We start from the raw sequence: 10,936 nt of genomic DNA, 5'->3' as shown, positions 1-10,936 counted from the left end.
GCCCGCCCCCTGCGCAGACGGGCCGGATCCATTGTGTGGCGGCCGCCCATTGGCCCGAGCGTCTCGGCCGGGGCGGGGCTTCCCTGGTCGCCGGGCGACGACTCGGCGCGCCCTCGCCCGCCTCCCCTGCCTCTCTGGTTCGCGCAGCCGCTCTGGCGCCCGTTCGGCCCGGGAGGGGAGGGGAGGGGGCGCGCAGGGGAGACCCCGACGGGGGGGGTGCGGGGCCGCCTCGGCCGCAGTCCCGTCGCGGAGCCCCTCCGCCTGGCCGCAACGGGGCTGGGTGCCCCCGGCAGGGAGCGGAGGGCCGGGGAAGCGCGGGGGCCGCCGCCCCCCCCAGCCCAAGGCACCACCGGCCGCTTCCCGCCCTTCCTGGTTCCAAAGGGAGGCCGCCGGCGACTCCGGGCAGCGCGCTTCCCAAGGGAGAGCGGGGGAGGGAGGGAGGGAGGCCCATAGAAGCACCGTTATCAATGCGAGGCTTGGCTGGCGACCCCCTCCCCCCCGTTAAGCCGAGGGAGCCGAAGCCGGCGGGGGGCTTCTGAGCCCCTCGGGCGCCGCCTGGCCGGGAAGCGGCTCTGCTGCCCGGCGCTCCCAGCCAGGGAGGAGGGGAGCCGCCGCCGCCGCTCTTTTTGCTAGTCGGCTAACTAAGGGACGCGGGAAGCACCTCCCGGTAGTAACGGGGGACTTTTAACTACCCGGACTTCAACTGGGAGAGAAACTCTGCACCAACTTTGCGGGAGGTCAAACAGATTCCTGACCGCTTTTGTCTCCCAAAAAGTAGAGAAGGGAACTAGGGGATTAGCCACATTGGATTTAATCCTCACTAACGAGAGATGAAATGATAGAAGGTGTTGAAGCCACAGGAACCTCCGGGGTGGGGAGTGATCATGCAATATTGGAATTCAACATTATGCAATCGCAAGCAATAGACCAAGTCAAACTACAGTCTTGGACTTTAAGAGAGCTAAAGAGTTTCCGGAGTTTTCATCCTGCTTTTGTGACCGGGCAGCGGTTGGGGCGGGGCTGAAGCTGCCCCCTTTCCCCCCTTCCAAGCCACAGCCGAGCAAGACACCCGCCTGCCCTCCTGGCTGCGCTCTTCCTCCTGCCCGAGGTTTTCATTGTTGTGAGCATTTACTTTGGGGATTGGCAGCAGAGTGGGGTGGGTTGGGGGTGGGTGTTTGGTTTTTATTTCCCTCCCTCTCCTGTCTGAATCTAAAAAGGTGCAATCAAAGACTCCTCCTAAGATGGAGAAGGAGTTGGAAGCAAAGCTCTGTGGGGAGGTGATGAGTCTTATGGAGGAGGAACAGAACTATGGTAGTTCTCTTGTGCCCTGGAAGGGAGCAGCATTAGAACCAACCAGGTGAAACTGGAGGGAAACACAGGTAAAGCGTAAGGAATTCCAGATGGTGAGGTCTCCAGCAGCGGCACCAAACCAGATGCAAGTGGTTTGCTGGAGGACTTCCAACATTTGCCAGAGATGCTTGTCTTGTTTCAGCACAAATGGACTAGATGACTTTTAAGGTGCCGTTTGACCAATAACAAGCTGCTCCACAACAAGGAACTGTGATCAGGGCACAGCTTGTGAATTCAGAACCTGCTGCTTTCTGAGCATTGTGGGTGCAAAAGCCTTTCAAGGCCTGCGGGGATAGACTTATTTCTTTGACTACTCCAGAGTGAGGGAAAGACTGGAAAGACCACATTAGTCCAAAACAGCAGCTGGTTCCGAGAGCTGCTCACAAAACTAAAGGGGGACTTTTGAGTTGTGTCTTCTATGAAGATGTCTATCTGCGGGACAGGTGACAGCATTGGGCAGAGGTGAGTTCAGCTGCTGGTATCGTTAGCAGGAGCAATAGAGAGTTACATCAGCTGCATTGTGGTATGGAGGAGGAGAAGAGGAGGCTGCAGATCAGGGGTGACAAACTGCTGGCCCTCGGGCCGGATGCATCACATGGAAGCCGCCCCCACCCCATTGCTGGCAATGGCAAAACCATCCTGATACGTTGCGCGACGTCACGTGATGTCACGAGTTTGACATGTCTGCTGTAGATCCTTAACCTTTGGCAGGACTACTGCTGAGCCACTGCTGGAAATCCCGTAGACCACTTCCTGGGAAGATCTAATGCCCCTGGAGCCCCTAATTGGAAAGCTGCTTGTACAGCTTCAGGAAGGTGGCCTTGAAGAAAACACTGAGAAACCATCATGTAAACAAAATGGGCAGGTGTGGAGTGACATTTGATCATTTCATTCTCCATGGTTTTTGCACCATGGCATCCATGGGAACCATGGGCTTGTCCCAAATAACTTTGGGCCCCAAAATGTCAGCAGACACATAGAATCATAGGGTTGGAAGGGATCTTGGAGATGTTCTAATCCAACCCCCTACCATTCTGGACAAATGGGTTGAAACAATCTATTCTTGAACTTCCCCCAGACATCCCTTTGTCAGGAGGCAGCCTGCTCCATTGCTTTGTAGCTTTCATAGCCAGGAAATTTCTCTTTAGTTCATGTTTGGGTCTCCTTCAATAAACTTCCATCTCTTGGTTCTTGTCTTATTTCAGGTGCTAGAGAGAATGGATCTACTCTCTCTTCCCAATAATATCCCTGCCTGTATCAGAAGACATTTATTCTCTCTCCCTTCAGCCTAGAAGGCTGTGCCTTCTCTTCCTTTAAACATATCATATTGAGTTCCCGTTACTTCGTAGAATTTAGCCTATAAGTCTCTAGTCACCTTTGTTGCACTTCTGTGCACTCTTTCAAGTTCCCAGCATCCTTTTTGTATTGTGACAAGAACTGGACACTTTAATCCAAATGTGGTTGAGCATTGCAGCACTATCAGTTTCCATGATCTTTAGCCCACACCCTACAAAATTCAGGCTCAAAATTCAGATGGATCTCGACAGACTTCAACACTGGGCCTTCCTGAGTGTTTTCGGTGAGACCGGTCTATCAGAGCAACCTGGTCTACCCAAATATGGGACGGAGCATAGTGCTTTTGCTTTTGCCTTTCAGCCCCAATCTAGGAGCCTTCAAGTTTTCTTCATCTGTGCTCTTGTATTGGCTGGGCCAGCCAATTGCTGTGGGGAAAGTAGAGGTTTAACCACCTCTGCTTTTATACTATTATATTGTGGCATTCATGACAAAGCGTCTGCTAGGAAGTTCTTTCCCCCAGGCAGATAGTGGATGGAATAATTAAAATGGTGGAAGTGCTGGGCCTAGCATGCTTGTTTGGGAGACAACCTCCGGGGAGTTTTCAAAGCTTCCAGGTTCTTATGATCAGTCCAAACCTGGAAAGGAACTTTGCTTCCTTCTAAGAAGTGCCTCCAGGTTAAAAGGGGCCCATCGCACTGCAAATGCTTCCTTTTCCCAAGTAGCTCACCACTCTTTAGTCTCCAACAACTTTTTGGATGTGTAAGTGCAGGGCTGTAACTGGCCCTGCTTATTTTTTTTTTTTTTTGCAGTAACATCATCCCCACTGCCACATCGCTAGTGTCTGCCTGAATCACAAACGGCTTTTCCGGGTCTGGGTGTTCCAGCACCGATTCTGTGGAAAAAGTCTCTTAAAATTTCTCAAATGCGGCTTGGCATTCAGCTGTCCATTTTAGTGGCTGACCAGGCTTTGGTTTATGCCTCCCTTTGGTTTTCAATAAGTTTGTGATAGGGAGTGCAATCTGAGCAAACACGGGGGGAAATTGCTTGTAAAAGTTGGCAAACCCCAGAAAGCTCTGCAGTTGCTTTGTGGTGCAGGGAGGAGTCCATTCCATGACAGCCGCACCTTCTCTGGGTCTATCTCTACCCCCTCATGAGAAATGCAGTAGCCCAAATAGTCAATTCTGTCCTTATGGAATTCACATTTTGAAAGCTTAGCATACAGTTTAGCAGCTCGAAGCTTTTTCAAGACTGCCCTGACCAATTTCACATGTTCTGCCTTAATTTTGATGTAAATCAGGATGTCATCTAAATACACCCCAAACCCCTTATGCAGGTGGTCATGGAGGACCTCATTGATCAGTTACATGAACACACAGACCTGGCATGCCTAATTTCCCATTGTTTAAAAGAGAGGCTTGGGGAGTGGGAACTTATAGGGGAAAATGTTCATATATAATGAATATTAACAAGAAGGAATGGTCTGGATGTTTGGTCAATCAGAAAATGCACCCACGTTATCTGGGAGAATGTAATTGCTGGGAACAGACCTTGATTAATGATTGTCCCAAGCACCCAATACCTATGTGTGGTGGCAGCTCGCACTCTGAGGGCAGGGGTTCATCCTTCCCCTTTCTCCTCAAGTGTGGAACAGAAGGTATAAAAACAGCAACATCCATACTCCACCTGTCTGGGAGTTGGATAGGCAAGTGTGCTTTACAATTCCGTTTCTCACAGTACGGAGAAGCTTGGGCTCAGATGACAACTCATCCTGTCAAAGGTGTATAAAAGCCACACAGGAGCCAAAATCAATAACACTCTTGTTTACCATTCAGATTATACCTGCCAGGGAGTAAAATCCACTTTCATACATAACCAGATACAATATGCCACCTGTTCCAGTAATAACCAAATAGTGTGTCACAGTCCACAGGGAGTGAGGTACACCTCTAAAGGATGGGTGTATGCATTTGTGGGGGGTAAGTATTATGCCAAACAACTGTCCTATAACCACACTATACTTGATCAAAGCCCAGAAATGTTTTGTTTTGACACTTGTAAAGCAATAGACCAAGGTGGCAACAATGGAATCTGTTGCAGTTCCCTGAGTTGGGAAAGATCCTATATTAGGGAAAGTAAATATGTATATGAGGTCAGAGGTGGTCAGGCAGCTCCCGGAGCTTTTGGGGTATCATCTGGTCGGTATGTTTATTGGTACACATTCAACATGAAGATGGAGAGAGGTCCCAACATTTACCCTAATTCAAGCCCTTCAGCAGAGCCATGATGCAAAGCAAGCTGGCCACTTTGGATTTCTGAAGACTTTACATTTGGTGAGGCGGCAGTTTTGGTGGCCAGGAATGAAAAAGGATATTGAAAGTTATGTAAAGAGTTGTGTGATTTGTGCTGCCATGAAAAAATGACCTGGAAAGCCACCTGGACTAACAAGTAGCGGATCCACCCCAACCTTGGGAAGAAATAGCAAGGGATTTTATTGTAGAGGTGCCAGAAAGCAGTGGGAATACAGTAATTTGGACTGTCATTGACCTCTTTTCAAAGCAGGTTCACTTCATCGCTTGTTCAGGACTCCCCTCTGCCCCAAAGCTAGCAAACTATTCTTGAAGCATATCTACCGGCTCCATGGAGCCCCAAAAAGCATATCAGAAGGGGGAGTTCAATTCATAGTAAAGTTCTGGAGGGAGTTCGTGAAACCGATTGGGCCAACCCAGAGACTCTCCTTAGCTTTTCATCAGAGCATGAACGGATTGGCTGAATGTACTGTACAAACACAATGGCGGAACAATACCTAAGATACGATGTCAACTATCAACAGACTAACTGGGCAGATCCGCCTTTTGCTGAAGTAGCATATAATAATATCATTCATAGCAGCACCGGACTTACCCCATTTAAAGTCGCAACTGTCAGGGAGTTTGCTCCTATGCCCGAGTATGCTCAGGAAGCCATCACCCCCTCCCTGCAAACTTTAAATCAGTGGGTTATGTCCCTGCAGAGCGCTTGGGCAAATGTTAAGTGGGCCTTAACCCAAGCCACCAAAGTCTACAAGGAGCAAGCTGACAAGAGGCTTGGGTTAAGGCCCACTTAATATTTGCCCAAGTGCTCTGCAGGGACATAACCCACTGATTTATGTGGGAGAGAAAGTTTATCTCTCTACTAAGTATTTGAAGTTGAAATTACTCAGTTGTCAACTCTACAATGAGCCTAACCTGGCTGCAGCCATTTTTCTCTTCATTCTAGGTTGCCACATAGAACGGTGGGAGTGGGGCTTGCCCAGGTGCTTCACTAGTCAAAATAATTTTCTGTCCTGTGGGAATCAAGGTCATTTACTTCTCCCGCAATCAGTGACCAGGTGTTGTATAAGAAAGCCTGCCAAATGAATGTATTGGGAAACGTAGTGATGGCATAGTTTTGTGGGTGGGACATTATACTTCATAACTGGGAAATTTTTAGTGGGAATTTCAGACTTGGTTTCACTTTTGATTGTGCCGATACTTTGTAACTAATAAACATGTTCTTTGAGGAATTTCCAAGCCTCGGAATTCTGCTTTGTCTGTCGGAACCATGATACCAGTAAGAAGTTGGGAACGAAGTTTCTTGGTCCCTTCCCTATAGTCAAAATTATCAATCCTGTCACCGTTGAACTAAAACTCCCACGACATTTAGGGAAAGTTCACCCTATTTTCCATTGCAGTTTGTTAAAGCCAGTTACAGAATCAACATTAAAACCAATTCCCAAAAAAGCATCCGGTCCCATTCTAGTGGAGGGTGAAACTCATTATGAAATTAAACACATTCTTGATTCTAGACCAGGGTGTCAAACTCAATTTCATTGAAGGCTGCATTAGCATTGCAGTTGCCCTCAGGGGGCTGGGTGGGTATGGCCAGGGTGGGTGTGGCCTGCTGGGTGGGCGTGGCCAGAGTGCGTATGGCCTACTGGGTGGGCGTGGCCAGCTCTACATCATTCACTTCAAGGGTGCCTATGGGGGCCTGGGCAGGAGTGGGACAGATCTGAGGGTCTCTGGCAGAAGGAGGGTCTCTGGGCCAGGGCCAAGGCAGTGGGGGCCGTTCCCTCACTGTTTCCAGGATGGCTTCTCAGGCCACATGAAACCACTTTGCGGGCTGGATCTGGGCCCCGGGCCTTGTGTTTGACATGTCTGTTCTAGACTATATAAAGGAAAACTGCAATACTTGGTGCAGTGGAAAGGTTATCCCTTATCAGAAGCTACCTGGGTGAAGAATGGAGATGTAAAGGCAAAGATTAATACAGACAGTTTATGATAAATATCCCCCAAAGCCTAGGAAAGACTCCTAACCTGTGCTTCACAGGAATTGCTTTCTCCTTAGGTGATTCCAACTGTCAACTCTACAATGAACCTGTTCTGTTCCAGCCTACTACCGGCCCTGCAGAAAAGTCAGGGACAACCCCTTTACAAAAGGCAAAAGGCTGGAAGTGAGCCCGCCAAATTTATTTACACAAAACAGATCCAAAACAGAGCAAACTGAGCAAAACAAAATATGAACCACAAAAACAGAAGCTGCTCAAACGGTTGCCTTCAGCAACCAGCCCTCCCACACATTCCCCTTTTAAACAGTTCAAGGTGTGGCTTCTCTATGCCTCCTTCCGAGGTGTCCCATTGCCTTCCTCTGTTTACTCCTGCTTGACTGCCTCCTGCGTCAGGCGTCCTTGAACAGGGCCAGCTGTGGGTCATCTTCATCCACGCTGTCAGGCTCACACAGCTGGGTCTGAGTAGTAACCAGATGGGAGGGGCCTGGCTGAGAGCTCTGTGAAGCCTCAGAACTGTCCTCTGCAGGCTCTCCAAACTCCTCCTCCTCCTCCTCTGAATCGTCCGACCCAACTGCTGAACCCACAGGCTGACCCTGAATCACAACAGAACCTGTCTGCAACCATCTTTGACATTTTAGCTTGCCACAAGAAGTGGGGAGGGAAACAAGGTATTTCTGCTAGTTTAAACATTAATGAATCCCATGGGAACCAAGGTCATTCCCATACCGTGGTGAAGGAGGGACGTTCGGCTAGAAAGCTCATGAGCCATTCTATTGAATAGTATGATTGTTAGCTTAGTAGGAGGATGGAATTGTTACATTGTATTACTTTGAACTTTGGGGGCGGGGAAAGTGTCAGATTTGTTTTCACTTTTGACTATGCCAACATTATGTATCCAATAAACGTACTTTTGTCTCATAGTTCTCATTTATTTGGCTTTCAGTTGCAACCTTGACACTAGGCATAAGGAACAAGACCTTGATAGCATCAATTGGTTGGCATGGGGCCAAGATAATAGCATCTAGATATCGTTGATGACACGTGACTTCATGTTTAACCTTCCCAGATAGATGAGATAGGAAGCATGACTAAATGGACTAATTCTACTGGATTTCTGCTTGTTTGTCTGGTGTTAATCCCTGCTTATCTGGGTCCACGCTGCTGGAGAAGATATATTCCGATCTTTTTTTGTCTTAACTTTATAAATTCTCTTTTGAATTTGTAAATATGATTTATTCCTATGTGTCTATTGATGGCTGAATGCCAAGCTTCCAGGCATTCCCTAGTATTTTTGGATTTAGTTTGGTTTAGCATGCTGTTTCCAAACTGATACCGTGGTTGAGTCTGTCTCTGTGTTAGGATTAAGAAGTTTTCGCCATGTCTTCTGATTGCAGGTTGGTGCACAAACATCCATGCTCAGAGAGCACCAAGGACTCCACAATGAATTCTCTTCGATTGATACCTAGGTCTTTTAACAATTCCTCATAGAAGAAACCCTTTGGAACCCAACAGGGTGCATTAGTCACCTAAGCATCCCAGTCTAATAGCCCTTACCTAATACCTCTACTGTCAAGTTATCTGACCATTTTGCTGGTCCTATCTTCCTTCTATATATACTACTACTGCCCCAAGACAAAAAAATACCTCTATAGTGTGACTTACAGTATGTACGTGCACAACCCTTGATGACTTAAGAGCAGCTCCATGATTTTTAGGATATCCTGACAATGACCTCCTGAGCTGCACCAGGCCATATGCTCTCCAGGGACAGATGGCAGCCTCAGGTGCCAGCCTTGATGTCTCGGCAGAACCATGCAATGGAACCCAGCAGCTCAAGGCAGAGTCCTGCTCCACAACAGAAAGGCCAGTAAAAAAAACAAAAGCTGAACTGCTTCCTAAGGCCCAACGTCACAGGGTCTCACATTTGCAGCACAGGGCTTCTGAATGTGTCAAAAAAACCCCACCATTCCCCACCCTGGGGTAGCAGCTGACATCAAACGTAAAATCCAGGCAGACACGTATCTGAAAACCCTCTTGCCAGGTCAGCTGATTCCCCTGTGGACAGGTTATGAATGAGAGCAGCCTTATTATGGACTGATCTGGAGCAGCCGGAGACCAGGCTATGAAGGATGGCGAGCAGAAGGTAAGCTACTCTTGGACTCCTGCTATGCATCCTCCTCCCCGTCCCTACACCAGAGGTATTGAGCCATATGATTGGTCCGCAGGGAACACCTGGAGAGAGGGCCTGAAGTATTAATAATTTATTAGAATTATATATCAGCTAGCTTGTGACCGACTGCTGGAGCTGGGAGCTGGACCCAGCCGCCTGTTATGGGGGAAGCGTTTGATAGCGGTGGGATACCAAAGGACGGTCCCAGTTGGTGGGGAGGGGATCACCCCGGCAGCCTGCTCTTCTATGGGTTCCTTATCCCTGAGGAATTTTGGGGAGACCTTCTGTATGCCGCACAATTTGATGAGTGTTCTCAGTCCAACAGGATCGACTTTTCCAGGTGTCCTCCAGCAGGGGGCACTGCAGCCCCACTGGTTGCTCAGGTTCTGACCCGAACATCTGCCCAACTCACCAGGCCGGGAAGAAGTGGGGAGGGTCTACGTGGGCAAATGGGCTTTAGCAAATTACATAAACTTGTCAAGTGACAACAGAAAGAAACACGCACACAGGCAGCTAAGATCATGCAACGAGGCAGGAAGAGCACAAACTGGCACCAGAAAGACAAATAAATACAAAGCTATTTAATAAAAACCATGGAAGGCTCCGGAGGCGCGGTGGCCTAGCAAGGAGCCTGCCCTCGCTCAGGCGCCGGAGCCCCCCCCCCCCCCGTCGAAGGAGGCCGGGCGCTCAGCCCAGGAAGCGCAGCCCGGCCATCGCGGAGAAGCCCAGGAGCAGAGCGAGGACTTTGGGCAAGCGGCCCGAGGGGAGATGCAGCTCCTGGGGCAGGATCTCCAGGAAGGTGATGTACATGAAGGTCCCGGCCGCCACCCCCTCCAGCACGCTCCGCGCCAGGGAGCCGCCGGGGCCGGCGTCGCGGGGCACGGCCATGCCCACGCCCACGCCCACGGGGGTCATGAGCGCGAAGCAGGCCACGGCGGCCGCCAGCCAGGGCAGGGCCAGGCGGCTCTGGAGCAGCAGCAGGGCCAGGCTGGCCGCGATGATGCACTTGTGGAGGACGATGGCCACCGCCAGCCGGAGCACCTGGCTCGGCGTGTCCTGCAGCCCCAGCGCCAGCCCCTCGAAGGCCGAGTGCAGCGACAGCGAGACGAGCAGCACCAGCCAACGGAAGGGCGACGGCGCGGCCTCGGCTTGCTGCTCCCCGACGGCGGCCTCCTCGCGGGCGCCCGGCCGCTCGCTGCAGTCCAGCATCACGTGCTCCAGGACCAGCACCAGCAGGAAGCCCAGCGCCAGGACCAGTTCGGGCGCGGGGAAGGCCGGCTGCAAGCGAGAGAAGCGGAGCGTCACCGCGGCCGCCCCGCGGGGCCGAAGGATCCGGGCCGCCCTACTTTCGGCTCAGGGACCCGGTCGAAGGCGGCCAGGTCGTTCCCCGCCGGTCCTCGCGGGCTCAGCGGCCCCCTCCAGACCTTCAAGGTTGCCGCCCGCCGTGCGGCTTGGCTGGCCCTCCCCCGAGAGAGCCGCCCCCCTCCGTACCGAGAGGCTCCGCCGACGGAGCTCGTCCCGAAGGTCGGCCAGCGAATCGGGCACCACGTCCAGCAAGCAGGCGGCCATAAAGACCCCGCCCGCCGCGCAGCTCAGGATGCTTCGCCCGCTCGGAGAGGCGCCTGCGGAGAGTCGGGGAGAAGGAGGCTGAGGAGGCCCGCCGGCCCACGCGACCTGCCCGTCCCTAGGAGAGCCCACGCACCGTTGGCCGCGGCCCCGCGCAGGCGGAAGAGCAGCGCCGGGAGAAGGCCGCAGAGCAGCGGCAGCGCGGCCAGGGCGAGCAGGCAGCCCAGCTTCAGCGCCTGCAGAGACCACAT

At 51.4% G+C, this 10,936-nt stretch overlaps 1 protein-coding gene across 1 annotated transcript; it reads right to left on the bottom strand.

Annotated features, from left to right (window-relative positions):
• Positions 1–9,806: 9,806 nt before the first annotated feature.
• LOC310645325 (zinc transporter ZIP1-like) lies at positions 9,807–10,936 on the bottom strand (the record flags this gene model as incomplete). Its single annotated transcript, XM_083370960.1, has 3 exons — positions 9,807–10,397; positions 10,611–10,741; positions 10,822–10,936. The coding sequence occupies 3 exons, from the start codon at positions 10,934–10,936 to the stop codon at positions 9,807–9,809; spliced, it is 837 nt and encodes a 278-aa protein (XP_083227086.1).

This window comes from Vipera ursinii (assembly GCF_947247035.1).
Source record: "Vipera ursinii genome assembly, chromosome: 11".
In the NCBI taxonomy this organism is placed as follows: domain Eukaryota; kingdom Metazoa; phylum Chordata; class Lepidosauria; order Squamata; family Viperidae; genus Vipera; species Vipera ursinii.
This window is presented reverse-complemented; position numbering and strand designations above follow the sequence as displayed.